The sequence below is a fragment of the Balaenoptera ricei genome, chromosome 1 (genome assembly GCF_028023285.1).
Source record: "Balaenoptera ricei isolate mBalRic1 chromosome 1, mBalRic1.hap2, whole genome shotgun sequence".
Classification (NCBI taxonomy): domain Eukaryota; kingdom Metazoa; phylum Chordata; class Mammalia; order Artiodactyla; family Balaenopteridae; genus Balaenoptera; species Balaenoptera ricei.
In genome coordinates, this window is record NC_082639.1 from 56,059,497 (window position 1) to 56,087,226 (window position 27,730).

Below are 27,730 nucleotides of genomic sequence, written 5' to 3' on the forward strand. Positions count from 1 at the left end.
GGTCAACTAATCTATGACAAAGGAGGCAAAGATATACAATGGAGAAAAGACAGTCTCTTCAATAAGTGGTGCTGGGAAAACTGGACAGCTACATGTAAAAGAATGAAATTAGAATACTCCCTAACACCATACACAAAAATAAACTCAAAATGGATTAGAGACCTAAATATAAGACTGGACACTATAAAACTCTTAGAGGAAAACATAGGAAGAACACTCTTTGACCTAAATCACAGCAAGATCTTTTTTGATCCACCTCCTAGAGTAATGGAAATAAAAACAAAAATAAACAAATGGGACCTAATGAAACTTCAAAGCTTTTGCACAGCAAAGGAAACCATAAACAAGACGAAAAGACAACCCTCAGAATGGGAGAAAATATTTGCAAACGAATCAACGGACAAAGGATTAATCTCCAAAATATATAAACAGCTCATTCAGCTCAATATTAAAGAAACAAACACCCCACTCCAAAAATGGGCAGAAGACCTAAATAGACATTTCTCCAAAGAAGACATACAGACGGCCACGAAGCACATGAAAAGATGCTCAACATCACTAATTATTAGAGAAATGCAAATCAAAACTACAATGAGGTATCACCTCACTCCTGTTAGATTGGGCATCATCAGAAAATCTACAAACAACAAATGCTGGAGAGGGTGTGGAGAAAAGGGAACCCTCTTGCACTGTTGGTGGGAATGTAAATTGATACGGCCACTATGGAGAACAATATGGAGGTTCCTTAAAAAACTAAAAATAGAATTACCATATGACCCAGCAATCCCACTACGGGGCATATACCCAGAGAAAACTGTAATTCAAAAAGACACATGCACCCGAATGTTCATTGCAGCACTATTTACAATAGCCAGGTCATGGAAGCAACCTAAATGCCCATCAACAGATGAATGGAAGATGTGGTACATATATACAATGGAATATTACTCAGCCATAAAAAGGAACGAAATTGAGTCATTTGTTGAGAAGTGGATGGATCTAGAGACTGTCATACAGAGTGAAGTAAGTCAGAAAGAAAAAAACAAATATCGTATATTAATGCATGTATGTGGAACCTAGAAAAATGGTACAGATGAGCCGGTTTGCAGGGCCGAAGTTGAGACACAGATGTAGAGAATGGACATACGGACACCAAGGGGGGAAAACTGCGATGGGGTGGGGATGGTGGTGTGCTGAATTGGGCGATTGGGATTGACATGTATACACTGATGTGTATAAAATTGATGCCTAATAAGAACCTGCAGTATAAAAAAACAAACAAAACAACTAATACTAAACTTTCATTGGGTTATTTGTATGGAAATATGTGAATATAAATGTTTCAGACATTACATGAAATTTCTAGAAATCTTATATTTGTATTTGTATGGAAATATGTATTAAAAAAATCTATATCATGACTTGGATGAATCTCCAGGGAATTATGCTGAGTAGAAAAAAGCCATTTCCAAAAGGTTACATACAATATGATTCTAATCACAGAACATATCTGAAATGACAACATTTTTGAAGGGAGGCTAGATTAGAGATAGAACGGGGTAGGGGTCAGCAGGCTTCAACTCTGAGCTGGATGGTGTGGAGATTGCAGCCTCTGCCCATTGGCCAAGCGCAGAGTGAGTTTTAGGTCAGATGATCTTCCCTGAGCCAATCCACAGGAAAGCCTTGGCTTCCAGGGCAATTTCTCAGTTTACTGTCCACCCTAGAGAAACCAAGTAAAGTTGTAAGTTTTTCAAATGGTTAGCGTGACATGAAGATTAATACACAGGCACTTGCCTGGGGAAAAAGAACATTTATGGCAGCTTAGTGCTGCAGACTCAACTGGACTTCCCAAGTGATGGCGAACATTGATGACAACCTGTAAACCATCGCATCTGTTCTGTAGAAAGTCAGGGTGACCAGATGGCATGGGATGTGAAGCCTGAAAAAGAGCAGTCCCTGCTTGGTCTAGTGAAGTTCGTTCTGAGCCGGTGCCTGTTCTTAGTTAATGGGCCAATGGCAAGGGCAGAGACATACGAGAAGTTTGGGGTACAGTGTGAGAGAGGAGTAAAGGGAGAAGGGGCAAGAGTGCAAAGGCAGGATTCCCAGCTTGAATGAACTGTGTCCGGGCTCTGCCCTAGAGACCGTGAGGCTCTGAGCCAGTCTCTGAGTCCCTCGGAGTTTCTGATTCCCTATTCACAAAACAGAGCAATGAACCCCTGCCTGGCCTCTGTTACCAGGTTGGTGGGAGGAACAAATGGAATAATGTTAGTAAAAAGCATTTTGTGAACACTTACATTCCATGCAAATGCAAAGATTAGTAATGTGATTTGTCAAGATTCTTACTGGTGGTCTCTAGATTTCTGGACCTGTGATTTGGCAAGTAAGTTAATTCACTCTGAAGGCTGGTGGGTCCATGGCCCTCAAGTGAGCATCACTAATGATCAGGTCTTGACAGCAGCCATTGCACTCACCATGGATTTATGTATGGGGTCCTACAATTGGAGAAGGAAGCATGATGGGCCACATCTGAGCTGAGCTCTAATAACTTCAGCTGGCTCCTTACTTTGCTTCTAAGGCTGATCCTTGGCTCAAAGATATGCATATAGGAAGCCTTTACCAATGAGTGAATGCTCATCTAATTTCGTGAGGGTTTTCTCTTGTTTCCGCTTAGGTAATTTGGTAAGTCAGTAAGTCTGGTAATGCTGCACAGGAGAGGGGAGACCGTCATGGTGGATGACAGTCTAGTCAGAGACCCTCTGGGAGGGAGGCAGTTAGGGTTGAGTTAAAAATCTTCTCTGAGAAGTGGCATAGTACGGCAGAAAGCATGTAGGCTCTGGGCTCAGGGAGCTATGTGAGTGACCTAGCTTTATCCTCTCTGAGCCACGGTTTCCTCCCCTGTCAAATGGTTAATGGCAACAGCGCTCTCCTCATAGAATTGTCCTGAGGACTAAATGAGATAAACGGATATGGAACGGCAGGCAGAGAGTAGAAACACAATAACTTGGATCCTTTCCTCCTTCAGAGGACAGGAAGAAGATATCATAACTCCTTTAAAGTATCTTCCTGGGCATGTTTTTCAGAGAGAATGAAACTTGGAGCCTTGAATTGCTAAGCCTGTCCTCTTTGTAGTCAAACAGATTCCTATCCATGCTCTACTAATTACAAGCTATGTGATCTTAAGCATGTTAGTTAATCTCTCCTAATCTCTGTCTCAAGTGTAACATAAGGTTTCATAATACCTATGAATATGGTTGCTTTGAAAGTTAAATAGGAAGTATATGTAAGGTGGCTAGGACAGTGTCTTACGCACAGTCCAAATGCAATAAATAGTTGTTCTTATCATAACTGTCTTGGGTGTGGCAGAAGTGCCCAAAGAAATGGAGAACAGAGTGTCTACAGACATCACCATTACTTTTCATAATCATCAGTAATCCTTGGTTCCATCTGTGCAATACTTTCTGCCCCCTTGCGTTCGACAGTAGTTCACACTCAAGGACTTCGTGGGTGTGAAGGAGTCAACAGGGTGGTGCAGCTGCCAAATCACAATGGATGTCACCCCGACAGCACACCTGGAGCACTGGAGGACACAAACTGTACGTGAACAAGCTGGAGAGTGTGCCAGCAGGAGCCAGCAGGATGGGAAAATGGCTGGGAAGATGCCAGGCGGAAGGTCTGAGGAACTGGGACAAGAGCAACCCAAGGAGGAGTACAGAGAGACCTGTATCTGAAGGGCTGACCGTGAAAGGATGATTTCATTTATTCTGTCATTCCCTGGACAGCAGAACGCAGACCAATGGGGAGAAGTTACCTGAAGATACGTTTCGGCTCAGTACGAAGCATTTTCTGACAGTGCAGACATCCAATAACAATGCTCCTGTACATCAGTGGAATAGGCTGTCCCGTGAAGGAGGACCTGAGTCCACAATCTGGCATCTGGGGGGAGAGGTGGGGAGGCTGGCCTAGACAGCTCTCAGGCCCTTCACAGCTCTGAAATTCTATCTCATGAGAAGCCCACGACTGCTTCATCAGAAGCTATCTTGTGTTACCGAGTCATTCATATAAAGCTTGTCCTCCACTCTGTTATAAAACTTGGGGGCACCACAACAGGATAGAAGAAAAAGATATCTTATTTACCTTAATACTTGCTATCGTTCCTACTGCAGATGAGAGGCTCAATATATGTATTTAACAAATACACACTGCTTATCTGCTCTAAGGAGGGTATCTAAAGTGCCAAACCAACCTCTTCTTTTGTGTGTTAAAATTTTCATTCCTGCAATGTAGCAGAGAAAGGAAGCTATTATCACTAACATTTCAAAACTGATTTTGAAGTAAAAAGGAGTAACTGCTTCCAATTTAAGCACATTATTTAATACCACAAACCTCAGTTTGTGATGATAGTGATATTTACCTATAGTGACGGTTCATTCATTCATTCAACAAATATTTGAGCACCTATTATGTACCAGACCGGGTTCTACTTGCTGGGGACTTCTATCATTGAGCTAAAAAGACACACAGCCCTCATGGAGCTTACATTCTAGTGGGGGAGAGGTAGTAATAAATACAGTTAAGTAAATTGAAGTATGCTAGTGTGAACAGACTATGTAAAAGTGCTGTTAAGAAAATAAAGCAGAAAGACTTCCCTGGCAGTCCAGTGGTTAGGACTCTGTGCTTCCAATGCAGGGTTCGATCCCTGGTCAGGGAATTAAGATCCCGCAAGCAGCGAGGCACAGGGGAAGAAAAAAAAAGTTATTAAAAAAAAAAAACAACATTGTTAATCAACTATACTCCAAGATAAAATAAAATTTTTTTAAAAAATAAAAATTTTGTTAAGGTTTAAAAAAAAAAGAAAAGAAAGCAGAAATAGGGATAAGGAGAAGGTGGTGGTTTCTGTGAAGAGATGAAGTAAGAGAATGCAGGTAAAAATTACTGCATGGACAGGTTATGTAGAAAGTCTTCAATCAATGCTAGCTATTATTACCATGGGGACTTCTGAGTTTGCAGGACCTATAATTATATATGCATCATTCCACTCCTGAATTATTCAATAGGTGGTGTGTATTCGAAATCAAAACCAAAAGGAAGCGGGCCCTGATACTGTTTTCAGGTAGAAGGAATCAATGAAAATGTCATGACTTTGGAGTTCTGGCATTGTCTCACTTGTGCAAGGATGTTGATATGAATCTGCAGGAAATATAGAAATGCAGAAGCTGAGGACTGAACCAAATTACATCAGGTAAGTGACCTAATTTTTCTAAGCCTTAGTTCCCCTGTGCCCCCATTTGACCAGGGCTGTTGGGACACTTAGTATGTAAACACTAAGTAAATACATACGGAAAATATAATACATATGTAAAATACTGGGCACACAGCAGGTACAGTTAGCTTACATTATTATCATTGTCCAAACAAAGTCATCTGAATTTTCAGTGTGTTCAGAAGGAAAAAACAAGGCAGTATTCCTCAGGAGGGAACATTCCACAATCATGTGTTGCTAGGAGTTGGATGAAGGTCACTTGTTATGAGAACAAACCAGGAAAACATAAGGAAGCATTCAACTGATTAAATGCTCAGTCCAGTGCTCAGGCTTGCTAACTCCTTGGCTGCAGTCTTCAGAATTCCAGAAGATGCAAACAAAGACACAATGATTCACTCAAAACAGTTCTTCGTACAAATCTTAGGATTCAGCCAAAAAGCAGTCCAGCAGGATTTATGAAGTGTGCTTCCCTCTACAGAGCCTGCATGTCAAGGACATCCACAGGCTCCCTTTAATGGAGCCCTAGTTTTCCAAAGACCTCTGTAGCATCCTCTCTGCTCTTACCACTCTGACTGAGAGTCTTGGGAAATGAGAATTTAATTTGTTCTGTGTTGAACTTTTTCTCATGGGGCAACTTTACAAAGAAGGAGCTCTTTCTGCTTTCCCAGAGGGGAAAAGCATCCCCATCAGTCCCACTTCCTCAAGTTCTGAAGTAAATGAAAGCTTTGGAATATTTATTGGCATTAGTGCCTTTTCCACTAGTCATTCCCAAGACAAGGGCAGCTGTCCCGCATTGGCTCTAGATAACACAGTAACCCCTTCTCTGCTGTTAGGGGGCTTGCATCCAGCAATCTGCCTCTTCCAGGGGTATCTATGACAACCTGGCACTTCAAAAGGACTACGGAGGCCTCAAGGTGTTGGCCTTGCTGGGTCTAAGTCAGTGCTTCTCAAACTATCTGTGGAGAAGAACCAGTTTGTTCTTACTTCTAGTCCATCATGGACCGATACTTTTATAAAATACGATGAAAATGAATTGCTAGAAAAGTATTTATTAAAGACATAAAATGCAAGTCAATGTTTTTATTCCTAGAGTCAACAGACATAAAATTACTCTGTCAAACTGCTATAAAAACTTTAAATGTTTACTCACAGCTTCTGTATCTGTTCTAGCCACAGCTTATAGCACTAAGTCACTGTTCAGCCATTAACATTTACTTGAAACAAAACACAAAGCCAAACAACCCCCTTTTCCTATGAAATAAGATGATGTATTTAGTGCAGCGGCTGGCACATAGTAATTACTCACTGAATATCAGCTATTACTATTGCTAGTCTCTCTGGGCTGGTGAGAAGAAGGGGAAACATTAACCAAGAGACTGAGATGCAGGTCTGAGTTCCTACTCTCTTCCTACCGACCGTGGACAAGTGTCTTCACCGTTCTGGGCTTTAGTTTCCAAAATTTGCAATACATAGTGAGATGATCTAGATCAATAACTTATGAACTGAACTGAAACCCAAAGTGAAAAAAAAAAAAAATTTGTGTCCCAATACACACTCACAAACATACACTCAAGGGGGCAACTGCGAAGTTTCAGGAAGTAATATTACCTTACCACATGCTATGCACTCTGACATTTTCTATCTTGTTTTATTTTTTTAAGTGCTGGTCAAGACATATTTAATCGATTTCAAACCCACAGTGTGAAAAATGCTGGAGCAAATGAGCTCTTGGGTTCCCATTCTCCATAGTATATTGATGGGGCTAATGGCTAGGAAGTAGGTCCCTGTCAGTCATCCACAATCTGGTGTCTAGTAAGGACTGACATTGTTTTTTGTTTTTAATTGTTATTGGAGTATAGTTGATTTACAATGTTGTGTTAGTTTCCTGTGTACAGCAAAGTGAATCAGTTATTCATATACATATATCCACTTTTTTTTAAGGTTCTTTTCCCGTATAGGTCATTACAGAGTATTGAGTAGAGTTCCCTGTGCTATATACAGCAGGTTCTTAGGACTGACATTGTTAAAGCCAGGCGCATCTACAAGTTTCTGTTTTTGTTTTTTAAGCCACCTAGTTCTGCACTGAGATACTCTTAATGAGTCTATTAGTGACAAAGAAGAACGGTCAAAGATGTGGAATTCAAACCACTGGATGATTACCTACAAGTAACACTGAATAACTCCCATCTAGCCTCATGCACGGTGCCTTCAGGCAAATGTGCTAGGAGTTGGGTTACGGGGAAATGTCCTTACTGGTTTCTGCTTTCTCACTAAATTGCCTAAATTGCCTTCTGCTTTCTGGACAGGGGAGAGGGGACAGTAGTGGGAGGTAACAGGCTGCTGGAAGTGTTAGGATTGAACTGGCATTTCAACTCCTTCACATGTTAGAAGCAGCGGGTGAGGGAACTTAACTAGGGAAAGACACACGGACATGCAAACTTCTATCTGAAGGGATATATTTTTTTAATTAATTAATTTATTTTTGGCTGCGTTGGGTTTTCGTTGCTGCGCGCATGCTTTCCCTAGTTGTGGCGAGCGGGGGCTACTCTTGGCTGCGGTGCGCAGGCTTCTCATTGCGGTGGCTTCTCTTGTTGCTGAGCACGGGCTCTAGGAGCGCAGGCTTCAGTAGTTGTGGCTCGCGGGCTCTAGAGCGCAGGCTCAGTAGTTGTGGCACACGGGTTTAGCTGCTCCACGGCACGCGGGATCTTCCCGGACCAGGGCTCGAACCCGTGTCCCCTGCATTGGCAGGCGGATTCTTAACCACTGCGTCACCAGGGAAGCCCCTGAAGGGATGTTTTATAGTCCTTTCATCCTTTTAACGAATACTTTTAACTGTTTTGATTTTCAACTCAGTGAAGAGTAAAACATGAAACTATTTTATGTCCAGTAGCTTCTACTTTTGTGCTCCCTTTTCCTCTTGAGTAGTAAGGGCCTCAAATTGACCTCTAACCAAGTTGAGTTGCCAAGCGTTTCACTTTGATGAGGATTTTAATCCCATCTTCATTACAAAGCTCTGTACTTCTCTCCAGCTGAGGCCAGGCCTGAGGCTCCAGGGGCTGGGGTGGAGGAGTGAGGTGGTCTCTCCCACCCCCGTCTCTCCTCTTCTCCCTGAGCTTACTACTTTCTTGCTTGGCTCCTTTCATGACCACCGACAGTGAGTCTGAGGGCTGGTTCTGCTGAAATGACATCTTTCAAAAAAGCTCTGCATCAAACGGGGCTCCCCTCTTCATCAGTTCCAAAGAGGGGTCCCACGTGAGCCATCCCACCTTGGTGGGGGTGAGTTTTCTGGCTGGCCAGAGGCTTGTCCTTTGGGATACCACCCCTGGCTCACTCCTGGGATCCACTCACGGGTTGTGGCAGCTGCTCTCCCGTGAGGCATTAGCCAGAAGGCTTAAGTCCGAAGCCACCTTCTATAGATTCACTTCCATTGACCATAGTGTCCAAGAAACTCACATCCTGGTCCCACCCAATTCGCCATCTCTCCTTTCCTCCCTCTCCCCACTCCTCTTAGCTTTGCAGAGTCTGGGCGTGGGGAGCTCCTTCTGGGATAGCTAGCGGCTCACCAAGTTTCAGACAAAAGGTGAGCTTCAAGTGGAACGCTGCTCTCTGAGGAAGGTTCTCTCCCGCTCCCAGCCCTCTTTTACCGGGATGGGCGTAAGCGATAAGGGTCACCTTAGAGTTGGTTCTACTGAATGGCACCTTTTGAAAAAGCTTTGCAGGAAAATGCTGGCCACAGAGCTGAAGTTCTCTGAGCATAGAAGAGTGGGGATTTTAAACACCTTTTAAGCTGTGGCCTCTTCTCACCCGTTCTTAGAAAACAGGAAAGACTCCACTCAGCATCTCATACCACGTTAGATTTCTACTGTGAGCCACATGGCAGATTCTGTGCCAGGCACTGTGAACATAGCAATGGATAGAGCCATGGTTCCTGCCCTCAAGGAACTCACAATCTAATGAGACATTAAACACACACACACCCCAAACACATACATTTACGTAGTTCAGCTGTGATAAGTACATTGAAAGAAAAGCACAGAGTGCCATGGGACTGGACACAGTTGAGACTGTCAGGAAAGGGTTCTCTGAGGAATTAATATTTAATCAGAGACTGAAGGATAAGAGAAGTGAATGATAAGGATGTCTCAGGCAGAAGGAAATGCACCGGAGGTGGAAAGAAGCTTGATTCCCTGGACAAAGGATGGGCCGGTCAACTGGGTACGAGACATGGGGACAAGAGAGGTGGGTGGGAACCAATTTAAATATAAGGAACTCCAGCTGAGAATGTTCCAGGCACACACTCTCATACCTGGCATTCCCTTCCAATGGGAATCTTCACAATCATGGAGCATGTTAAGGACAGTAGTCTTAATCCCAAGAGGATCAAAGAAGCCATCAGAGGGTTTTAAAATAAAATTGTGCCATGATCAGATTTTCATTTTAAAAAGGCAATTATAGGGAATTCCCTGGCAATCCAGTGGTTAGGACTCCACACTTTCACTGCTGAGGGCCCAGGTTCAATCAGTGGTCAGGGAACTAAGATCCCACAAGCCACTTGGTGTGGCCAAAAAAAACAAAAAATAAAAAGGCAACTATAGTGTACAGCCAAGAAGGCAGAAAGCAGCCATGGTGGATGGGGGAAGGTGCCGTGTAAGTTTCAAAGCACTGTGACATATGCTGGGTCTAATTCCTTTTCAAAGCCTCATCTACTAATCTACATTCAAAAGCAAAGCAGAGGCTTCCCTGGTGGCGCAGTGGTTAAGAATTTGCCTGCCAATGCAGAGGTCACGGGTTCGAGCCCTGGTCTGGGAAGATCCCACATGCTGCGGAGCAACTAAGCCCGTGTGCCACAACTACTGAGCCTGCGCGTGTACAGCCTGTGCTCCACAACAAGAGAAGCCACGACAATGAGAAGCCCGCGCACCGCGATGAAGAGTAGCCCCCGCTCGCCGCAACTAGAGAAAGCCTGCGCACAGAAACGAAGACCCAAAACAGCCAAAAATAAATAAATTAATTAATTAAAAAAAAAAGCAAAGCAGAATTAATTTACATTAACTTAATTTCTCATACTTTTTCTGTTCTAGACTTCTCCCCTTGCTCTACCACTTACTAGCTGTGTCTTGAAGACTCTGTGAGCTTCCTCAGGTTCTTCAGTTATGAAATGTGGAGAACGCTTCTTCGTCAAAGATTTGAATTAGGATGAAACAAGAGTCTTGGTACACGTGCACTCAACAAATACTAACTCATCTCAAGCAAATAATCCTGACAACTTAAAAAAAAAGGGTGGGGGGGGAGGAAGGAAGTCCTCTTCTAGCTACTAGACCCAATTATGTACACAAAATTCTACATACATGAATTATGCAAGATTGCCCAAAATGCATTTACTAAAGCGTGGCAAATTTTATGGTATTAGAATAGTATTAGAATAATTTTACAGAAATCAGTGAATGATAATAAAGCCGGGAAGATTTATGTCTAGGCATAATTCTACACATTATGCTGGTAGACATTTTAATTAGAAGCCCATGCTGCCCTCCCCATAAAAAAGGGTGTCTAGATTCTCAATGACATAGCGTCCCAGAATTCTAGTCTATCAATATAACTTTTGAGAATGTCTGCCTTCCCAGAGGATCTAAAGCTCTATACTAAAAATATTATAGTACCTGGAAAGGTGTCAGCAATGTACCCCTGCATCACAATCTGATGCCAGTGACAGACACTGAGAGTTGACCACAGGTAGACGTGGAAAGGTGGTTATATATCCTTTCTGTGGAACCCAGATGTGGCCTCAAGAGTCTTCTCTGCAAATTGCTCTAGGCAGCTACCCCCACTGACCCTAAGATATCCCTGGTCCAAAGATATGCATTTTCAAGTGAAAAAAAAAAAAAAAACAAGCAATTGCAGTCTGAATAGTATGTCTGGAATTTCATTTACAAAGACAGTGGCAAAAAAATGAAAATGAATTTCCCACTACATTGGAATTGTCCTCTATGTCTTCCCACTTTTTAACAGAACTATCCATCTCCTCATAATCTCAGGAAAAATAAAAGTATAGTAATAGTCCAAATGCATAAAGCAAGATATCATCAGCTTACTTTACTCCATGTCAATTATGTGAATTGTTTCAACATCTATTACATTAGGGGCACACATTACAACACAAAACCCTTTCAACCAATTTAAATATAAGGAACTCCAGCTGAGAATATTCCAGTCACACCCTCTGGTACCTGGCATTCCTTTCCAATGGGAATCTTCATAATCATGGTTTGGATATAGAAGAAAAAAACAAAGTGGTCTTTTGGTGCCTCCCTTACTCTTGTTCATGCTTAATGAAGAACTTGTGTAATAAAAGATTAACAGGTAATGGTGAAAATGAACTGTTTGGCGAGGATAAATTGTGAATATGAATGTAGAGTTTTAAGGAAGCCACTTTTAGGGGAAAAAATCCTCTACATGAAGCACAGAAACACAAGAATCTTCTTGTCTCAGAAAGCAATTGATTTGGAAGAAAAGTCAGTTTAATAACAGTACAGACAAATTCGTGGCATATTTATAGTTGGTTGGTTATTCAGGGAAGCTCAGAACGTACAAGGCATAGCAAAATATTTGAAACTGGCACGGCAGGGATCAGAGCTCGCTTTCTGCTCCAACTCTGTGTGATATGATCAAGGTAGAATACTGCATGGGATCTGGTGGGGGCCATTCCTACCACCAAAATCTGATTTCCAGAGCATGAGCCCAAGTGAGAGCTTTGTGATAAAGGAGATACAATCCACAAATGATGCCTTTTACTCAGGGCTAATAAAACATGCGATCCCTTAGAGAAGGTTACTGCTGTCTCTTTCTTGTCTCTATGCTTTTACTTCTCTTATTTTCAAATTTAAACATATAATAACAAATAGAAAAAAAAATCTTTCATGATGAAGAGCAAGCTACTCAGGGCTAATAAAACATGCAATCCCTTAGAGAAGGTTATTGCTGTCTATTTCTAGTCTCTATGCTTTTACTTATTTTCAAATTTAAACATATAATAACAAATAGAAAAAAAATCTTTCGTGATGAAGAGCAAGCTATAGAATACTCCTTTTAATGAGGCTGGGAATAGTTGAGTGACAAGTCCAGTTAGGATGTTTATTAAAAGTTTATTTTAAAATATTAAAAGTTATTTTAAAATCTTTTCAGACATTGTATTTCTACATTTTAAGAAATAATATGCCACTTGAATGTTGCTTTGGTCATCAAAATGGTCATATATACACATACACATACATATATACACACACACACATATATATTATGCATACGATACAAACTACACACACACACACAAAATTTCATCTTTACCACTACTCCCAAGAGGCAGGCAAATGAGGCAACTAGGGCACGGAAAGGTCCACTGAGTTGCCCAATTTTACCAGAAAAGGCATAAAGCCAGCACGAGATGCCCCATCATCTGCCTTCCTGTTGAGGCCTTTTCTTCACTCTACTTTTAGTACTTTCATTGTTATTATACTTAGTTTTCTTTATATTTTACAAAATTTTAAAGCTATGCTATGTGAGAAACCCTGGACATATGTCTAACAGTCTACAGATTAGAGAACTTTAAATGCATAAAGACATGGGAATTACATTTTAATTGCTTATTTGAAACAGCAATTATCTTCACACTGAAGACCGTCTAAAGAAGAGAGCAATCAATTCAATCCTACAACAGTGCTATTACCTTGCCTTTTTTTTTTTTTTTTTTTTTGGTTGTGGTGGTGGTAAAATAAGACATAAAATTTACCATTTTAGCCATTTTTAAGTATACGGTTCTGTAGTATTAAGTACATTCACATTGTGCAACCATCACCATCCATCTCCAGAATTCTTTCATCTTCCCAGTAACTCTGTTAAACGTGAATTTCCCATTTCCCCCTTCCCGCAGTGCTGGGCAACCACCATTCCTCTGGCTCTCTGACTCTGACCGCTGTAGGAATCTCATATAAGGCGACTCATACACTGCTTTGTGCCTGGCTCGCTTCACTTAGCTATCATCAAGGTTCATCCATGTTGTAACACGTGTCAGAATTTTCTCCCTTAATAATGCTGAATAATATTCTGTTGTATGTATAAACACTTTATCCACATTCATCGACGGACACCTGGGTCGCTTCTACCTTTTGGCTATCGTGAATGATGCCGCTGTGAAGACGGGTGCAAAAATACCTGCCTCCATTCACTTGGGTGTATAACCAGAAGTGGAAATGCTGGATCATGTGATATTCCTATGTTTAATCCCAGTCTTCCCATTCTCACATACCTAAACTGAAGAATACACCAACCAAACATACATCGTGTGTATGTGTATTTTAAACAAAGCAGTTGAAAAACCTCATCAGATTTTGCTTGCATCACTTCTCACTTAACCCACTGGAAACCCCTTACATCTATGAACTGCCCCAAAGTGCCAAGGACCTCCAGGCCTAGGCAGGCCCCAGACTGAGCCCAGGCTTTCCTGTTGACAAGAAATGGGACCCAGTAGGGCTGTCTGCAGAAATGCAGGAGTGACTCCAAACTACACCCAACACTCAGCTCTGCGATAGCCCATGGGCTCGGGTGTGGACTTGGGGTCAAGATCCAGTAAGTATAAAAACTGAATTTTTATAAAACTAGTAATGGGAAAACAGGAAGATCAAGGTAGGTGGTGAAATCCTCACCAAGGCCAATGATTGCATAACACATCACTCCCTGAAGCACTCTTTTTCTACCTGCTGTAACACTAAAAGTTAGGGGTGTATCAAGTTGAGAATTCACCAATCCCAGAACTTTCCTTTCTTAGAAGTTCTTCCAGGGTTTCTGTCAGAAATTCCTTTTCTGTTTAAGGCAGTAGGAAACTCCAAGGAATTTCAGAACTGGTAATCTAATACACACCTGGGCAGGGCCATCCCCCCCCCCCCCCCCCGTAACTAATCAAAACCATAGTCAGCCTGCAGTTTGGAGAAATCCTGAGTTATGCAGACATGTGAAGGTCCTGGGCCATAACGTGGTCAATGCTATGTGGAAAGCAATTCAGGGCCAACCAGGTGTGGCTCAAGGGGTTCTTCCAGCAACGGCCCCGTTGGGGTCGAGAAGGGGAGGGAAGAGGTCAGAGAACTGTGTAAACCAACAAAGGAGCACGATGAGCGGGGAGAACAAATCTCTCTGGACAGAAGGCGACACTTTGCCTCCCTACTCGCTTCCGGTTCCCTTTCTTCCATACTCTGTCCCAGTGAAGGACTTGATAATAAAATGGGCTTAAGGCCTTAATTGGGCTGTGCTGAGTAGTGAGTAAGGTCTCTGTTCATTAAAGGGTCACACATGGAATTTTTCCTTCCCTGGCTCTTCTTGCCCTGTGGTAGCAGGTCCTGACCTCAGCAGGCTCTGTTTTCTCTTTGGCCCACGGCTTTGGGTTCCTAAACCAGTTCCTATCGATGGGGTGGGAAGGTTCCCAGGTACAGACATGAGCCTGGGAAGAGGTTAAGAGGTCTCTGTTTAGGGCACTCAGGCTGAACTACATAAAATTACCTGAGCCTTGCAACGGGCTGTGATGTAACACATAATCAGGTCATGCATTCTGACCCTTGTTTGCTGCTGTTCCATGTGTATAGCTTCCTCGGGAGTCTTGAGGGAGGAGGGATGTGGGAAACCCTGGGTTCTATAATACCCCCTGCCCTAACCCCAGAAGTATTCTCAAGGATGCAGGCTGAAGATGTGTGCTCTGTTAAATTTCCTGGTCTTTTATGCACACCCAATGCTGGGCTGGTATTTTTATAGCTTCATCTCTCTGAAATCGACTTGTTCTAGATGTCACTGCAGAGTAGTCCTTAATTATTTGATACAAGTAAAATTATTTACATTTTACTTTCACGTAAAGGTGACAGCAGCAATAACATGGGCATTCAACAAGTTTTGAATTAGACTAGATTCTAAATTTTGTTACGGAAAGAAACATGACATGTCTCTATCCACTCTTAAACACAAAGATTTAATTTTATTCGTGCAATAATATGAATACTGTTCAACACATAGGGCTTTTTTCTCCGTTTAAGTTGAATTTCATTCTGAACATCTAATATTGACAAGCATCAAGCTATTTTAATCAGGTAACTTTTTACGTTTATAAAAGTGGCACAAATGTCTCTGAATACCACTCCAGAGATACTAATCCATACTTCCCACTTATCCCAAATCAGTCTCTTAAAAGTCCCAAAAGATCTTAATAACATGTCTGCTCAGTACAACAAGGCAAACGACTACCCAACTCCTCTTTAGTCTCATATCACAAAACAGGGCAAAGACAGATGGAATAACGTTCCCTGTGCTCTAGGAAAAGCATGATACAGGAACAGGGTAAGAGGGGTTTCTGGGTCCCTGCCACTGTTTCACATGCCTCTTTCATCTTCTGTCTTCCTCCCCAGGCACGACAGAGCTCCTCTGCTGGAAGGCAAGATGGCTGCCATCCTTCAGTTATCACAGTACTGTACCTTTAGAATGGACAGCATCAGCACTGTGATAACTGAGCCAGGGCAGCCTGTCAGTCACTGTGTCGGCCGGCAGCATCCTTTCCGGGTGGCTGCGTGACTCCCTCTGAAGGCTCCCCAGGAAGTGGAAGACTAAAAGATCCCCTTCTGGTTCCAGATGTGGGGAAGCAGAAGAAAAAGTAGGGTCACAGCCCAACAATTAGTGAGGCTGAAATAGTAAAAGGCCTGGTTGAATTATATTAAGACAAAAGATGAACACATGATTTATACATATTGATGAGCAACCACGAATACATCACATACGCTTTCCAGCTCTATTTCACACTGTTACCTCTTCGGTGCATGGATTTGCTGATTCCATCTCCCTGACCTCAATCATTCATGCAATAAATATTTACTTAGGGTCTACTATATTCCAAGACCTCTTCTAGATGTCCAGGAAATGAAGATAAATAAGACCTGGTCCCTATCTATCCTCAAAGTGCTTGTGATCAAACATGGCAATAATACTTCATATCTGCCTAACATTCAGTAATTTTCTATGGCTTTCTGCTTTAGTTTTCACAAGAACCCCTATGGGGTTGTCAATGAATTACTCATTAATTCATCACAGAAGGATTCTGGAATACGTTAGGTATCATTAGCCCATTTTACGGAAAGAGAATAAAAACCTAAGAGAGGTTAGGTGATTCACCTGATCATACCACTAAGTTACATTGAACCTGAGTTCAAATCCATGTCAAAACGATTGAACCTAATGCTTTTTTCTCTACCCCAACCTAGCCATTCAACTCCATCAAGGGGATATTCAGTTTACACAATTTATGCAAACAAAGTTTCTAAGAACATCTACTTTTTGCTTAAAATTTTTAGTTTTCTCAGCATCTCAGATCATGAAGCAGAAGCTTGTGGGAGTTTTATGATTTAAGAAAAATTAGCAAAAAGAATGACTTTTATTGTTCTTGCTCTGAGTGCTAAGAATATACTCAAATTGATGACACTGATGATGATTACATATTTATCACACCTGTGAGGTGTTTTTCACTATAGTTATGTCAATTTTACAGTTAGGGTTAAGGATCGTTAACCTTTGGAATGCCTTTTAAAAAATCAACACATACACATTACTTGCTTTGAAATTATCTGTACCTTTGAGATGTACCCTGAAGTCATCTTCAAGGATGATGTACATTTTTTTTTTAAAGATTTATTATTTATTTTTATCTCTCGCTGCACTGGGTCTTAGTTGGCACGCAGATCTTCGTGGAGGCACGCAGGATCTTTCATTGCGGCGCACAGGCTCTTCCTTGTGGTGTGCGGGCTTCTCTCTAGTTGTCGCATGCGGATTTTCTCTTCTCAGGTTGTGGTGCGTGGGTTCCAGAGTGCGTGAGCTCTGTAGTTTGCAGCACGCAGGCTCTAGTTAAGGTGTGCAAGCTCCGTAGTTGTGGTGCGCGCGGGCTTAGTTGCCCCGCGGCATGTGGGATCTTAGTTCCCCAACCAGGGATCGAACCCTTGTCCCCTGCATTGTAAGGCGGATTCTTTACCACTGGACCACCAGGGAAGTCCCGGGGATGATGTACTTTTAATAAAAAGGACAAAAAGATTCTGAAACTAGAATTCAGGCTTCAGAATAATCAACTTATTAAAGCCATGAGTCACTCATTTTTTTTTCCATGTCAGTCATAAGTTCTCAAGTTATTTCAATATGAGTGGAACTTGACAGATACTTGAAAAATAATTGTGTTTTCAATTAGGCATTGGCTCAGCTTCAAAGACTCATTATATGCAAATTAGATATTAGCTCTCTACTTCAAATAAGTCAGAGAGATCAATCAATTCTTTAGATCAGCATAGGTCAGAAAATAGCAGAGTACAGCGAGCCTAGCTCAACTGTTAGCTTTATGCACTATGAAACTGATCTTATCTTCAGAAAAGGAATATCCAATGAAACAATCCACCCACATACAAATTAAAACAACATTCTCTAAAGTGCAAAAATATGTAAAAGTTAAAGAGGTCATCACCTAGGTCTTAGCCAACTGATGTAATACAGAGTTGAAACACGAGAGGGCAATGAAGATTAAAAAAAAAAATTGGATCCCTTAACCTAAGGTTCCTGGAAATAGTCACACATTTTCACCCAAATTATAAACATCTGTTACATGAACACAGATATTGTGATTATTTGAGAATGAAACTTTAGATAGCTGATACATCAAAAAGGATAAAAAGATTACCACCGAACAATTCCCAGCCACAAGTTCTGTCAGTTTTGGAAAAGATGAATACTTACTCTGAGATACTAGAGGGTAAGTATGGGGACAAATAAGTAACTCTGATATACTTAGTAGTTATTAGACTGTTCTTTGCAAAGACTGAGTACTAATGCAACTGAATGTCTAAATATGAAGTCAACAAACACGAACTTAATGTTTGTAATGTACTACAAAGATGAAATTCACTCTCTTAGCCATGACCAAAAATCAGACAACTAAAGATTTCTGGTACAAAAAACAATGAGTATTTCCTTTACTTCCTTATTTTTCCCTCATTTCTTTTTCTACCTAAACTGGGCACGGGGGGACAGGGCGGGGAGCCTAGAGGCCAAGTAATAACAAAAAGCAAACTGCCATTATTCTGTGAAGAGTTAAATTAATATTTTCTCAGAATAACTCTAAAGCAGTTTCAAGGAAGAAAAAAATGTGGGTTTTCAGAACTGTATTTTATAAATACTAGTAAACACTTAAAATGTTTTATTTCTTCATGGAAATTATTTCTTATAAATGCGCATTTAAAAAACTAAATCTATCAAAAACACTTCTTTCTCGGTAGATTTTTCTTACAAAAATTGACTTATTTTAATTTTAAAACAAATGACGGCAGGTGCTAATGCTACAGTACGAAAGTATACTGCACAGTAAGAGAGGAAGAAAAAAATAATGATGTAAAATGCTTTCCTCCAGAGGTCAACCTGATTTTAAACTCAGTTCTTCTATGATGAAAATGATACAACTGAGAACAATTTCTTCGTGATGCATGCACCAAATATTATCAACTAGAAAACCAAGTACTACTGGCAAACTGGTATACTAAAAATGTGCTTTTAGACCTTGTGGAGTACAAATGCACACACAAAAAACATGTCACGTCTCTCTTATCAATAGACTGGACTGAAAGTGAAAATACAGTGATTTTGAACTTTTAAGTATCTGATTATATATTAAATAACTGGAGGGATCATAAAATGAACTGCTGGCATGCAAAATATCTGACAATAATTTAAAACTAAACTAGTTTAAATAGCTTAATTTAAATCCACTGGTCTTTTACTAAAGTTTGATGTTTTTTTCTTCCCCAACCTGAAAACCACAATCCAACTCAGTGACATTATAAAATGTGCAAATTTGACCAAACCGTCATGTTATAAAAATGTACTGTCAACAGAAAATGCCAAATGTCAACTATTGCTTTGTCAGAAATACAGAGGATGTATACCTGCGTTTCATGGCAAAGCTTTCCTGGTAATAGTGTTTGAAAACTAACTTGGGCCAAGATTAGTAGGAAACCAGGAATAAGGGGGTTACACATTTCTTTCTTTCTTTAGGGGAAATAAATCAGCTAAAATGGCAAGGAAAAGCCATGGACGACTGCCTTGGCCAAGTCAGCCCCAATTCTCATAGAGAAGCATTAACTGGGAGTAATTACAGAGGGGGTGACATTGTTTTACCCATTCCAAGCACTGGCCTCTAAACAGTCACGCTGCATAACCTCAGCAGGTCACGTAGAAAAAAAAACCTAACACAGGTCTCTATACAATAATGCAGAGACAGAAAGAGGAACGAACTGGTGGGGATTTTAGTCCAAAAAGGCTCCAGGAGACTAAAAATCTACAAATAAATGGACCATCCCACTTAACGCTTAATAAAATATAATATTCTACTCTATGGGCCTTTCCCCTTTACATGTGTACTCAGAATACACACTTGTAGTCCAACTGTCTACTTATTTCACTGTTGGATTTTGCTTGAGATTTAATTTTTTTCCCCAGATTTTGGATTTCAGTCTGCTCACAAGTCAGTTTTATTCCGTCTCACCTGTTATCATACCGTTTTAGAATAACCAGTCAAAAATACACCAGCTGACTTCAAAAGGATCCACCCCTAGCTAGTCGTCTCTAAAAACCCTGGGTGTCTCCAATTAATCTATGATTTCCTCATTAGTGGCAGCACTGCCATTTAGAAATGCTGGGTCTTACGTCTCAAATTCCCTTAACGGACAGCTAAAGGGGGCAATACCAAAGACGTGCACTGACCTCTACTTCTAGAGCCTTGGGCTGTTCCGGAAACACAATCACACTCCTTTTTTCTGAAGAGTCCACCATTCTCAGAGCTTCTATTCCTACATCTGGAAAAGGAACACATTTTTACTTGTAACACATAGAAAAGGAACACATTTCTACTTGTAACACAGAGGTACTGCACTCATTATGAAGTGCTATATCTTAAACTGTGATTTACTTTGGTACTGTTTACATCTGATTTCCTCAAATCAACAGTACTGTTCCTGAAGTCAGAGACTGCTGTCTTCATGTCCTTCCACATTAATCACAGTCCTTTCCACACAGTGCAAGCTCAACAAATACTTGCCTAATTCATTAACAAACTTGTTTATTTCCCAGCGATTCTCTAAATAGCTTATCAACCAACGTACATGCTTAATTCCTCTCTCTATATGTCAACCGGCAAGGTACCTGACAGTTTGTCATCTACAAAATGAGGGAAGAGTACTAAATGCCCAAGTCCCTTCCACTGCCATTACTGAATCTCATTAGATAAAACCAAACTCCAAAGATAGCAACATCTCCATTCAGGTAAAGATAGCAACATCTCCATTCAGGTCGGCATTATACTTTTTGTTGGAGGAAAAGGGTCAGGAACTTTGTGGGCCCAATTACCACCAATGGAGCTATGAAGTGAGGGCAGAAAGTGAATGCGAAGAAAGAGAAAATAAACAAAGGTGGGTGGCATCACTAAGATGCCACCAGGTGTCATTACTGTTACAGTACCACAAACTGTTCTCTGATATATTTTGGCATGCCCAGGAACCTTTTACAAAAGCAGCTCTGGCCAGATATGTGGATCGCTAAATTTTTCCAAGACACTCCTATCAGCCCTTCCAGTACCTGGGACGTCTTTATTGACCTTCCTGAGCAGGGCACGCCTCCTGCATAGAAATCTGCAGGGCAGTCACTATTAGTCTCATATACCGTGATAGTTAACTCTTGGGGCCCCCACATCTCCAAATGGAAAATAGCAGGGGAAAGTACATGGTTGACAAACATGAAGGAACTGTATTTCATGCAGTCATCTCTTTTGAAATTAATCCAGGGAGAAAAAGGAGCGATGCTACAGGCCAGTGCTGTCCCAGAAAAGTAAAAAGCAAGCTATGTAATTTTAGATATTCCAGTAGTCACATTTTGAAAAAACTAAAAAATAAACAGGTTAAAGTGACATTAACAATAAATTTCACTTAACACAATACACCCAGAATATTTTCATTGGAACATGTAATCAATATAAACATAATTAGTGAGATATTTTACTCTTTTTGTACTAAGTCTTTGAAATCCAGAGCATATTCACTTATAACATGTGTCAATTCGAACACTAAATTTTCATCAGAAATACTCAATCCGTATTTAGATTTCATGAAAGTTACAGCTTAAAAAGTAGACGCACATACCCAACTTGTTTCCAAACATAACGAAGTTTTCCAAAAACTGAATGGAACACCAATTTTTAATTTAAAAATCAACTTATCACCCTAGCCAGATTGCAGGTGCTTGACAGCCACACGTGGCTAGTGGCTACTGCATTAATGCAGGTAGAGAAAGTCCTGTCATTCGGATTTTTTTCAAACCGGAACCCTTCACCCAGCAAGTCATTCTACAGCACCCACCAGGTACTCAAATTATGCCAAGTATTTTCTGCCTTACTTCTAATCCTTATTGTCGTTAATACTTCAGTGATGATCATTTATTAAGCAGCCCTTCCTAAAGACTGAACAACTCTTTCTGCTCAGAGAATTCAGGGGAAAAAAATGGAGACATCATGATTCAAAGATATGGAGTTAATTTTCGAGGTAAAGGTGGAAAATCCTGACATCATTACTTCTTTGTCCAGGATATTAGTCACCCTGCAAAAGTTACAGGCATTGTTTATAGTAAGCCTCTCAACTTCCATACTCACAACAGCTGTCACTGCATCCTCAGATTCCTCGCCTTCAAAAGCTCCCTCCCCACCAACAACCTCCTCTATCTCTAGCAGACTCTAGAGCACATTCTAGGAGCCCCTCTTTAATTTATTCTGAAAAGTACTCGTTACTGCTGACATACCGAAACACATGAATAATTCAATAAAGAATCTAGAACCATCCGATTAATCATTCATCGGTCTAGGTACCCAACTTACCTTGAGAAAAGCATTTCGTGAATATACGTGGGAAGTATCCCCATACCCTTCCCCAAAAGAACCAATTACTACAAACACTACAGCTTTCTCTACCCATGTCAAAGTTCAGTGTTCCTCCTGCAGCTGATTTAAAAGTTGATCTTCTAAAAGGAGCTGGATTCCTAAGGTAGTTCTATTTTGAGCCTTCTTCCTGTTCTGAAGCTAAAGTTGGAAGGGCTTAGGTGGTGATGTCATGGAAGGGAGACTGTTGGCTTTCACAGAAGGGTCTCCTCCAGCAACGCTGGGGATGTTCATGTGGGGGACACCAGCGGGAATATGGGAATATGCACCTCTCGTAGCTTTCCCCTCCCTCCCTTTTGAGTCCCAGCTATTCATTACCCAGCAAGAAAACAAGTTCAAATAAGCATGCAAACATATTTACATATTTTACTTGTTAAGCAGCTCAAAAATGAAAAGACCGAGGAGAAGGAAAATGCCTCGCACCAAGGAAAAGGGGTGACAATCCACACCCCCATCCGCACCTCCCTAAGTATCTATCATAGGACTAGGGGCAAAGGATGGGGGGAGCAGCTGATAAGAAGAAGAAAGGGATTATAAATCCAGCAAGCTTGAAGATGGAAATGCTGTTGGGGATACTCAGGACAGAAGGAAGACCCCTGGCTCCCTTCTCTTCCACTGTTTTCCCCTCCCTTTTGGAATGGAAGAGATTTAGGGCAGGGTGTGCCTTCTGCTTGGGAGGCGTGTTTGGCTCTGGAGAACCAAGAGGGGCCAGGGTGGAGCCCAGAAAAAGAAAGCCAGAGACTGGCTGCTTCGGCCAGATTCTGGACTAAGCTCTTAGCGGAAGAATAAAGGGGGCTGTGATGGGAGAGCAGACGGTTCCATTGGAAGACCCACTGGGGAATGCAGAACGCACACTAAATCCAAGGGGATCACTTCTCTCTCAATCTAAACCCAGCAGTTAGTTGCCGGGTGGTGGGGTGCAGGTCCAGAGGCAAGAGAAAATCCCAACACATCTGTAGACCACAACTTGCCGGGGTGGGGGGATGGGCGTGCCCAGCGCAATCAGCAGGTGAAAGCAGCACTTTCTGGCCAATTCTGGGATGGGATGGTTGGCTAAGAGCTTTGGGGAACACAGGATTTCCCGGTTTCTCAGCTCACCTCTCTTCCAAAGCGAGGAATAAACACAGGTGTGGTCCTTCTCCAAGAAGGTGGCAGCTGGCCTGCGGGTAGCTGAGTGAGGGAAAAGATTCCTTGGCCGCAGGAAGGCAGGGAGAAACCCTGGGGTTAGCTACGGCCAGAAGCAGGAGGTCTCCGCCAAGTCCCCTCCCCCTTCTTGAAAAGCGACCGGGACCGGCATAAATTACAGCCACGCACCCCCCTCCCCAATTACGCTTCTAAAAAAAGAAACAGCCTCTCATGCCTAAATAAAAACTGAAAGCTCTGGCTGATGGAAATAAACAGGTGAGCCCCGAGAGGAAGCGGGAAAAGATTGGGGATAGGAGAATGAACGTGCAGAGAAATCGAGTCTTCCCCGCCCTCCCCGCAAACCCCTCCCCTATCGCTCCGGAGAATCTGCGTGGCAGGTTGTAAGCTAAAAATGCCACTCTGACAGACCCCTTCTCCCCGCCCCGCGCCCATTCTCCCTCCTACCCCAGGGTCCAGCGTCCCGGCCTCGTGATAGCGCCCGGTGCCCGCGCCGCGCAGGGCTCACCCTCACCCCGAACTGCCGCCGCCGCCGCCGCCGGGACTCCGGTCTTCCTCTCTCCTCCCTCCCTCCTCCTCCTCCGCCTCCTCCCCGCAGACTCCTCCCGCCGGATCCTTCATGTAAACAACATCCAGGCTCTATTTACAGTCGCCGCCGGACGGCGAGGGACCCACGCCAGCTGCCTGGAAGCAGGCGGGGGTGGGGGAAAAGCGAGTGCGCAACATTTACACATACCCGCCCCGCCCCTCCGCGCCGCCGGCCCGCCAGGGGGCCGGAGCGGGGCACCGGGGGTCTCCCCGCGCCCTCGTCCAACCTGCGTCGCTCCTGACACCCCAGCGAGGGCCAGAGGGAAACCGCGCAAATACCGATGGGCGAGGTCGCCCCCACCCCCACCCCGCAGGAAAAAAACACACCCCAAGCACAACAGACCCAGCCCAGCAATACCAAGTCCGTGCGAGAGTGCGGGGTCGCAGCCCGCCCAGTGCCGCCGCCCCGGCGCCCCGCCGCCGCCCACCCCGAGGCGGCGAGCTGCGTGCGGTCCCCCGCGGCGGCTGCAGGCGGCCGCCCAGTGCCGGACAGCGGCGCGCCCTCGGCCCCCGCCCGGCCCGCCCTCGCCCCGCCCCCCGCGCGGCCGCCGAGCCGGCCGAGCCCCGCGGCGGCGTGTGCGTGTGCGCGCGTCGCGGCCGGCCTCGCCGGAACGGCTCTCCTTGGCCCCCGGCTTCCCGTGCCCCCGGGCGGGCGGGTGGCTGGCTCTGGTGCCGCGAGACCCGGCCAGGAGCGGCCCGGCCAGCGCTCCACCGCGCCGCAGGGGCGCGCACACGGACGTAGACACTCGGCGCACGGAGCCCCGCGCGGCCGCACGCCTCCCGCCGGCGCTCGGCTCGGCGCGCGCACCGTCGCCCCCGCGCCCGGCACGCCGCCCCCACACCCACCTGCGCCCCCGGGGGTCCCGGGCCCCCCTTCCTTTGTTCTTCAAGCTATTTGCATGAGGATTATCTAATGACGCAGCAAGGATACAACGTGCTCGCCACAACGTGACCGTCGCCATTTTTCTGTTTTTATTCTATCTCTGCCATGTGATAGATTGGGGGGGTGGGGGTTGGAAAAGAGAGAGACAGGATTAAAAAAAAAAAAAAAAAAAAAAAAAAAAAAACTTCCGGGTCTCATGACCGGGAAGGGAGAAAAACAAAAGAGACAAGACACAACTCCAGGGGAATGATGTGTGCGCGCGCGCGCGCGACTGCGCGCTCTTGCCGCCTCTGCTCAGAGGAGGGAGGCTCCCGCAGTGGGCAGGGAGCGTCCTCCCACCTTGGGAGCCCTGTGACTCCGGAGGGTCCAGATCGAGCCCTGTAGCCGTGGCGGTCGCGGGTCCCGGCCTCACACCCGCCGCCAACGCTCTGCGAAGCTGTCAGCTTGGTCCCTTCCTCTGGCTGCCTCCACTTGCCGGTCCACCCCAGAGCTCACGCTCTCCCTCCCGGGCGGGTGTACCGTTCTGGGTTACGTGCAGAGAAGTCTCACTAACACCGTGAAGGAGGAAATGATCAAGTTTAAAGGCTACTGTATTTCCCAAGTTTTAAAATAGTTTGCTTCCATGATGTGCTGCATGACAACCGCGTGGCAACACTAGGCAGAATCTAATATTGGTTCGAATCCTTCCTCTCTTTCTCTACCCCCTTTTCTCTCTCTTCCCAAAGCGGGACACACCCTTGTGTGGTGGTCCGTGGGGTTTGTTACGTGGGGACAGACCTTTCATCGCGGATTGACTTATTTAGAAAGAAAATTTTAATAAGTGGTTGTTCAGGGTCATTGTTTAAGATGACAGTTGCATGGAGCAAGGTGGATTCCTGTTACACTCATCTCATTCACATTCAGAGGGCGTGATAGGCATTTCATTCTCTCCCAAGTCTCGTGTTCACGGGTTGCTGAAAAAAGTATTTGGGAACTCTGCCACATTTTTCAGTGGGATATAGAATTTTGTGCTTTTGTTTACTACTGTATTTCCTTTGGGCACTTTCACTTTTGTTTCTCTTGAGTTTCCTTTCTGGTTTCTTGTCCTATTTCGTAATTCTGAGCAGAAATGGACTTCAGAGTTGGTTCGGGTTTCTCACTTTACAGGCGAAGAAACTGAGGCCCTGCGTAGTGAGGAGTTGCCCCAGGTGACACATTTAATTCGAATTGAGCCCTACTCACCTGATACATCTGTTAGTGGGGTGGCGATGGAAAGGAGGGGGGGAGTTAACTTAGCGACGACGTATAGCAGCAATTCTGCTTTGTGCAATTCATATCCTAGAAATTAAAGATGGAGAACACTTGCCAGATCATTCACGTCTTAGGACTGTTGTGAACTGATTGCTTCTTCAAAACCCCCTTCCTTGTGCCTTGACTCCAGTATATCTGTTAATTCAGGTTCTCCTTCACCTTTCCACGCGAGAGTTTGCCGTCTCACTGAACAACCCTACATGATTGCTATGAAGTAATTTTATTAGAATCACAGAGATGGCCACTCCCCCTTTGTGCACCCACTGTGTCCCTTTTATATTTATTTCCTGGTGCCTTTCACACTTCATTGTACAGGACAGTTGCTGTACCTCCCTGAACTAGAGGGTAAGCTTTGAGGGTCACGGCCATGTTCATCTTATATCTCCCATGTTTAGCACCCTGCCTGGCAATGAATGAGCCAGTTAAGGTCTGAAGAGGATTTTTTCCATAATTCCACCCTGACCATTTCTAGGAAATTTCTTCCATGTTTTTGGTGAAAGCGGAACACTGGAGATGCTTTTTGATTCTTACACCTCTGCGGACCATTTTTTGGCTTCTAATTTACAGAGCCAAGAAAAACATAATTTGCTTTCTCAATTTTTTTTTTTAAACCAACTGCTGTCTCCCCTCTTTTTACCATATTTGGTTCCTCTTCAAATTCCATCTAATTCATATAATTAGTTATGCCAACACTTGCCCTTTGAGTTTTGCTTTCATAGACTCCAAGAGGTTGGTGAGGTTCAAACTGATTTTACTCTGCTCAGCCTGGAATTAAATTATCAGAGGCAGCATTCTTTATGAGACTCGGATTCTTCCTGGAACCCAGTGAACTAAGTGAGGAGGCTGGCAGTTGAGCAAGCTGAAGAGGGCTGCTGGAAAGATGTCAGCATCTGGACAAAAAGTGCACATTTGCAACTTTAAAGGATTGGAGAATAGCTGATATATGTAATTATATTTACAGCTTGGAGAAGGATCTGGACAGTCACAGGTGAGCTCAGACACATCCAGATCGATGAGGTTCCATTGCATATCTGAGCATGAACTGCACGTATTCCTTTGGATAGGGCAGGCAAGCTGATATTACTGATCGTAACATCTAAAGTTCATATGTTTCATCCCAGATAATAACAGTGTGATAATAATTTTAAGGGCAACAATAACAACTTCCAGCAAGATGGAGATGAAGCCTAATTATAGGTAATGTCATGTGCTCCCTTAAATACAAAGCTCAACAGAGAAAAAAGGGACACAGCTCAAAAATATAGGGAATACCTCTCTATCTCTTGTCTTCCACATCCGTGCACTCACATCACTATATTCTTTATCAAACTTTAGTCCTCTGGGGTATTACATAGTTGCTGATTAAAGAGAACTCTTATAGGCACACTCAACAACTCTTCTTTCATCTCTCGAATACACACTTGCAAAATGACAATTCTTGGTGTGTGAGATGAACTTTGGAATCAGGTCCTAATCTCAGCTCTGCCAAATCTATTAGCTGTGTCATCCTGGGTAAATTATTCATCAGTTCTGA

General features: G+C 43.3%; 1 protein-coding gene across 1 annotated transcript; it reads right to left on the reverse strand.

Annotated features, from left to right (window-relative positions):
* Positions 1 to 1,427: 1,427 nt before the first annotated feature.
* On the reverse strand, positions 1,428 to 26,136 carry LOC132359875 (uncharacterized). Its single transcript, XM_059914731.1, has 7 exons — positions 26,128 to 26,136; positions 24,382 to 24,914; positions 23,950 to 24,050; positions 23,391 to 23,462; positions 20,075 to 20,166; positions 3,809 to 3,933; positions 1,428 to 1,720 (listed from the first exon to the last, which is right to left on the reverse strand). Exons 1-7 carry the CDS (start codon positions 26,134 to 26,136, stop codon positions 1,642 to 1,644), a joined length of 1,011 nt encoding a protein of 336 aa, XP_059770714.1. The 3' UTR covers positions 1,428 to 1,641.
* Between the last annotated feature and the right edge of the window lie 1,594 nt (positions 26,137 to 27,730).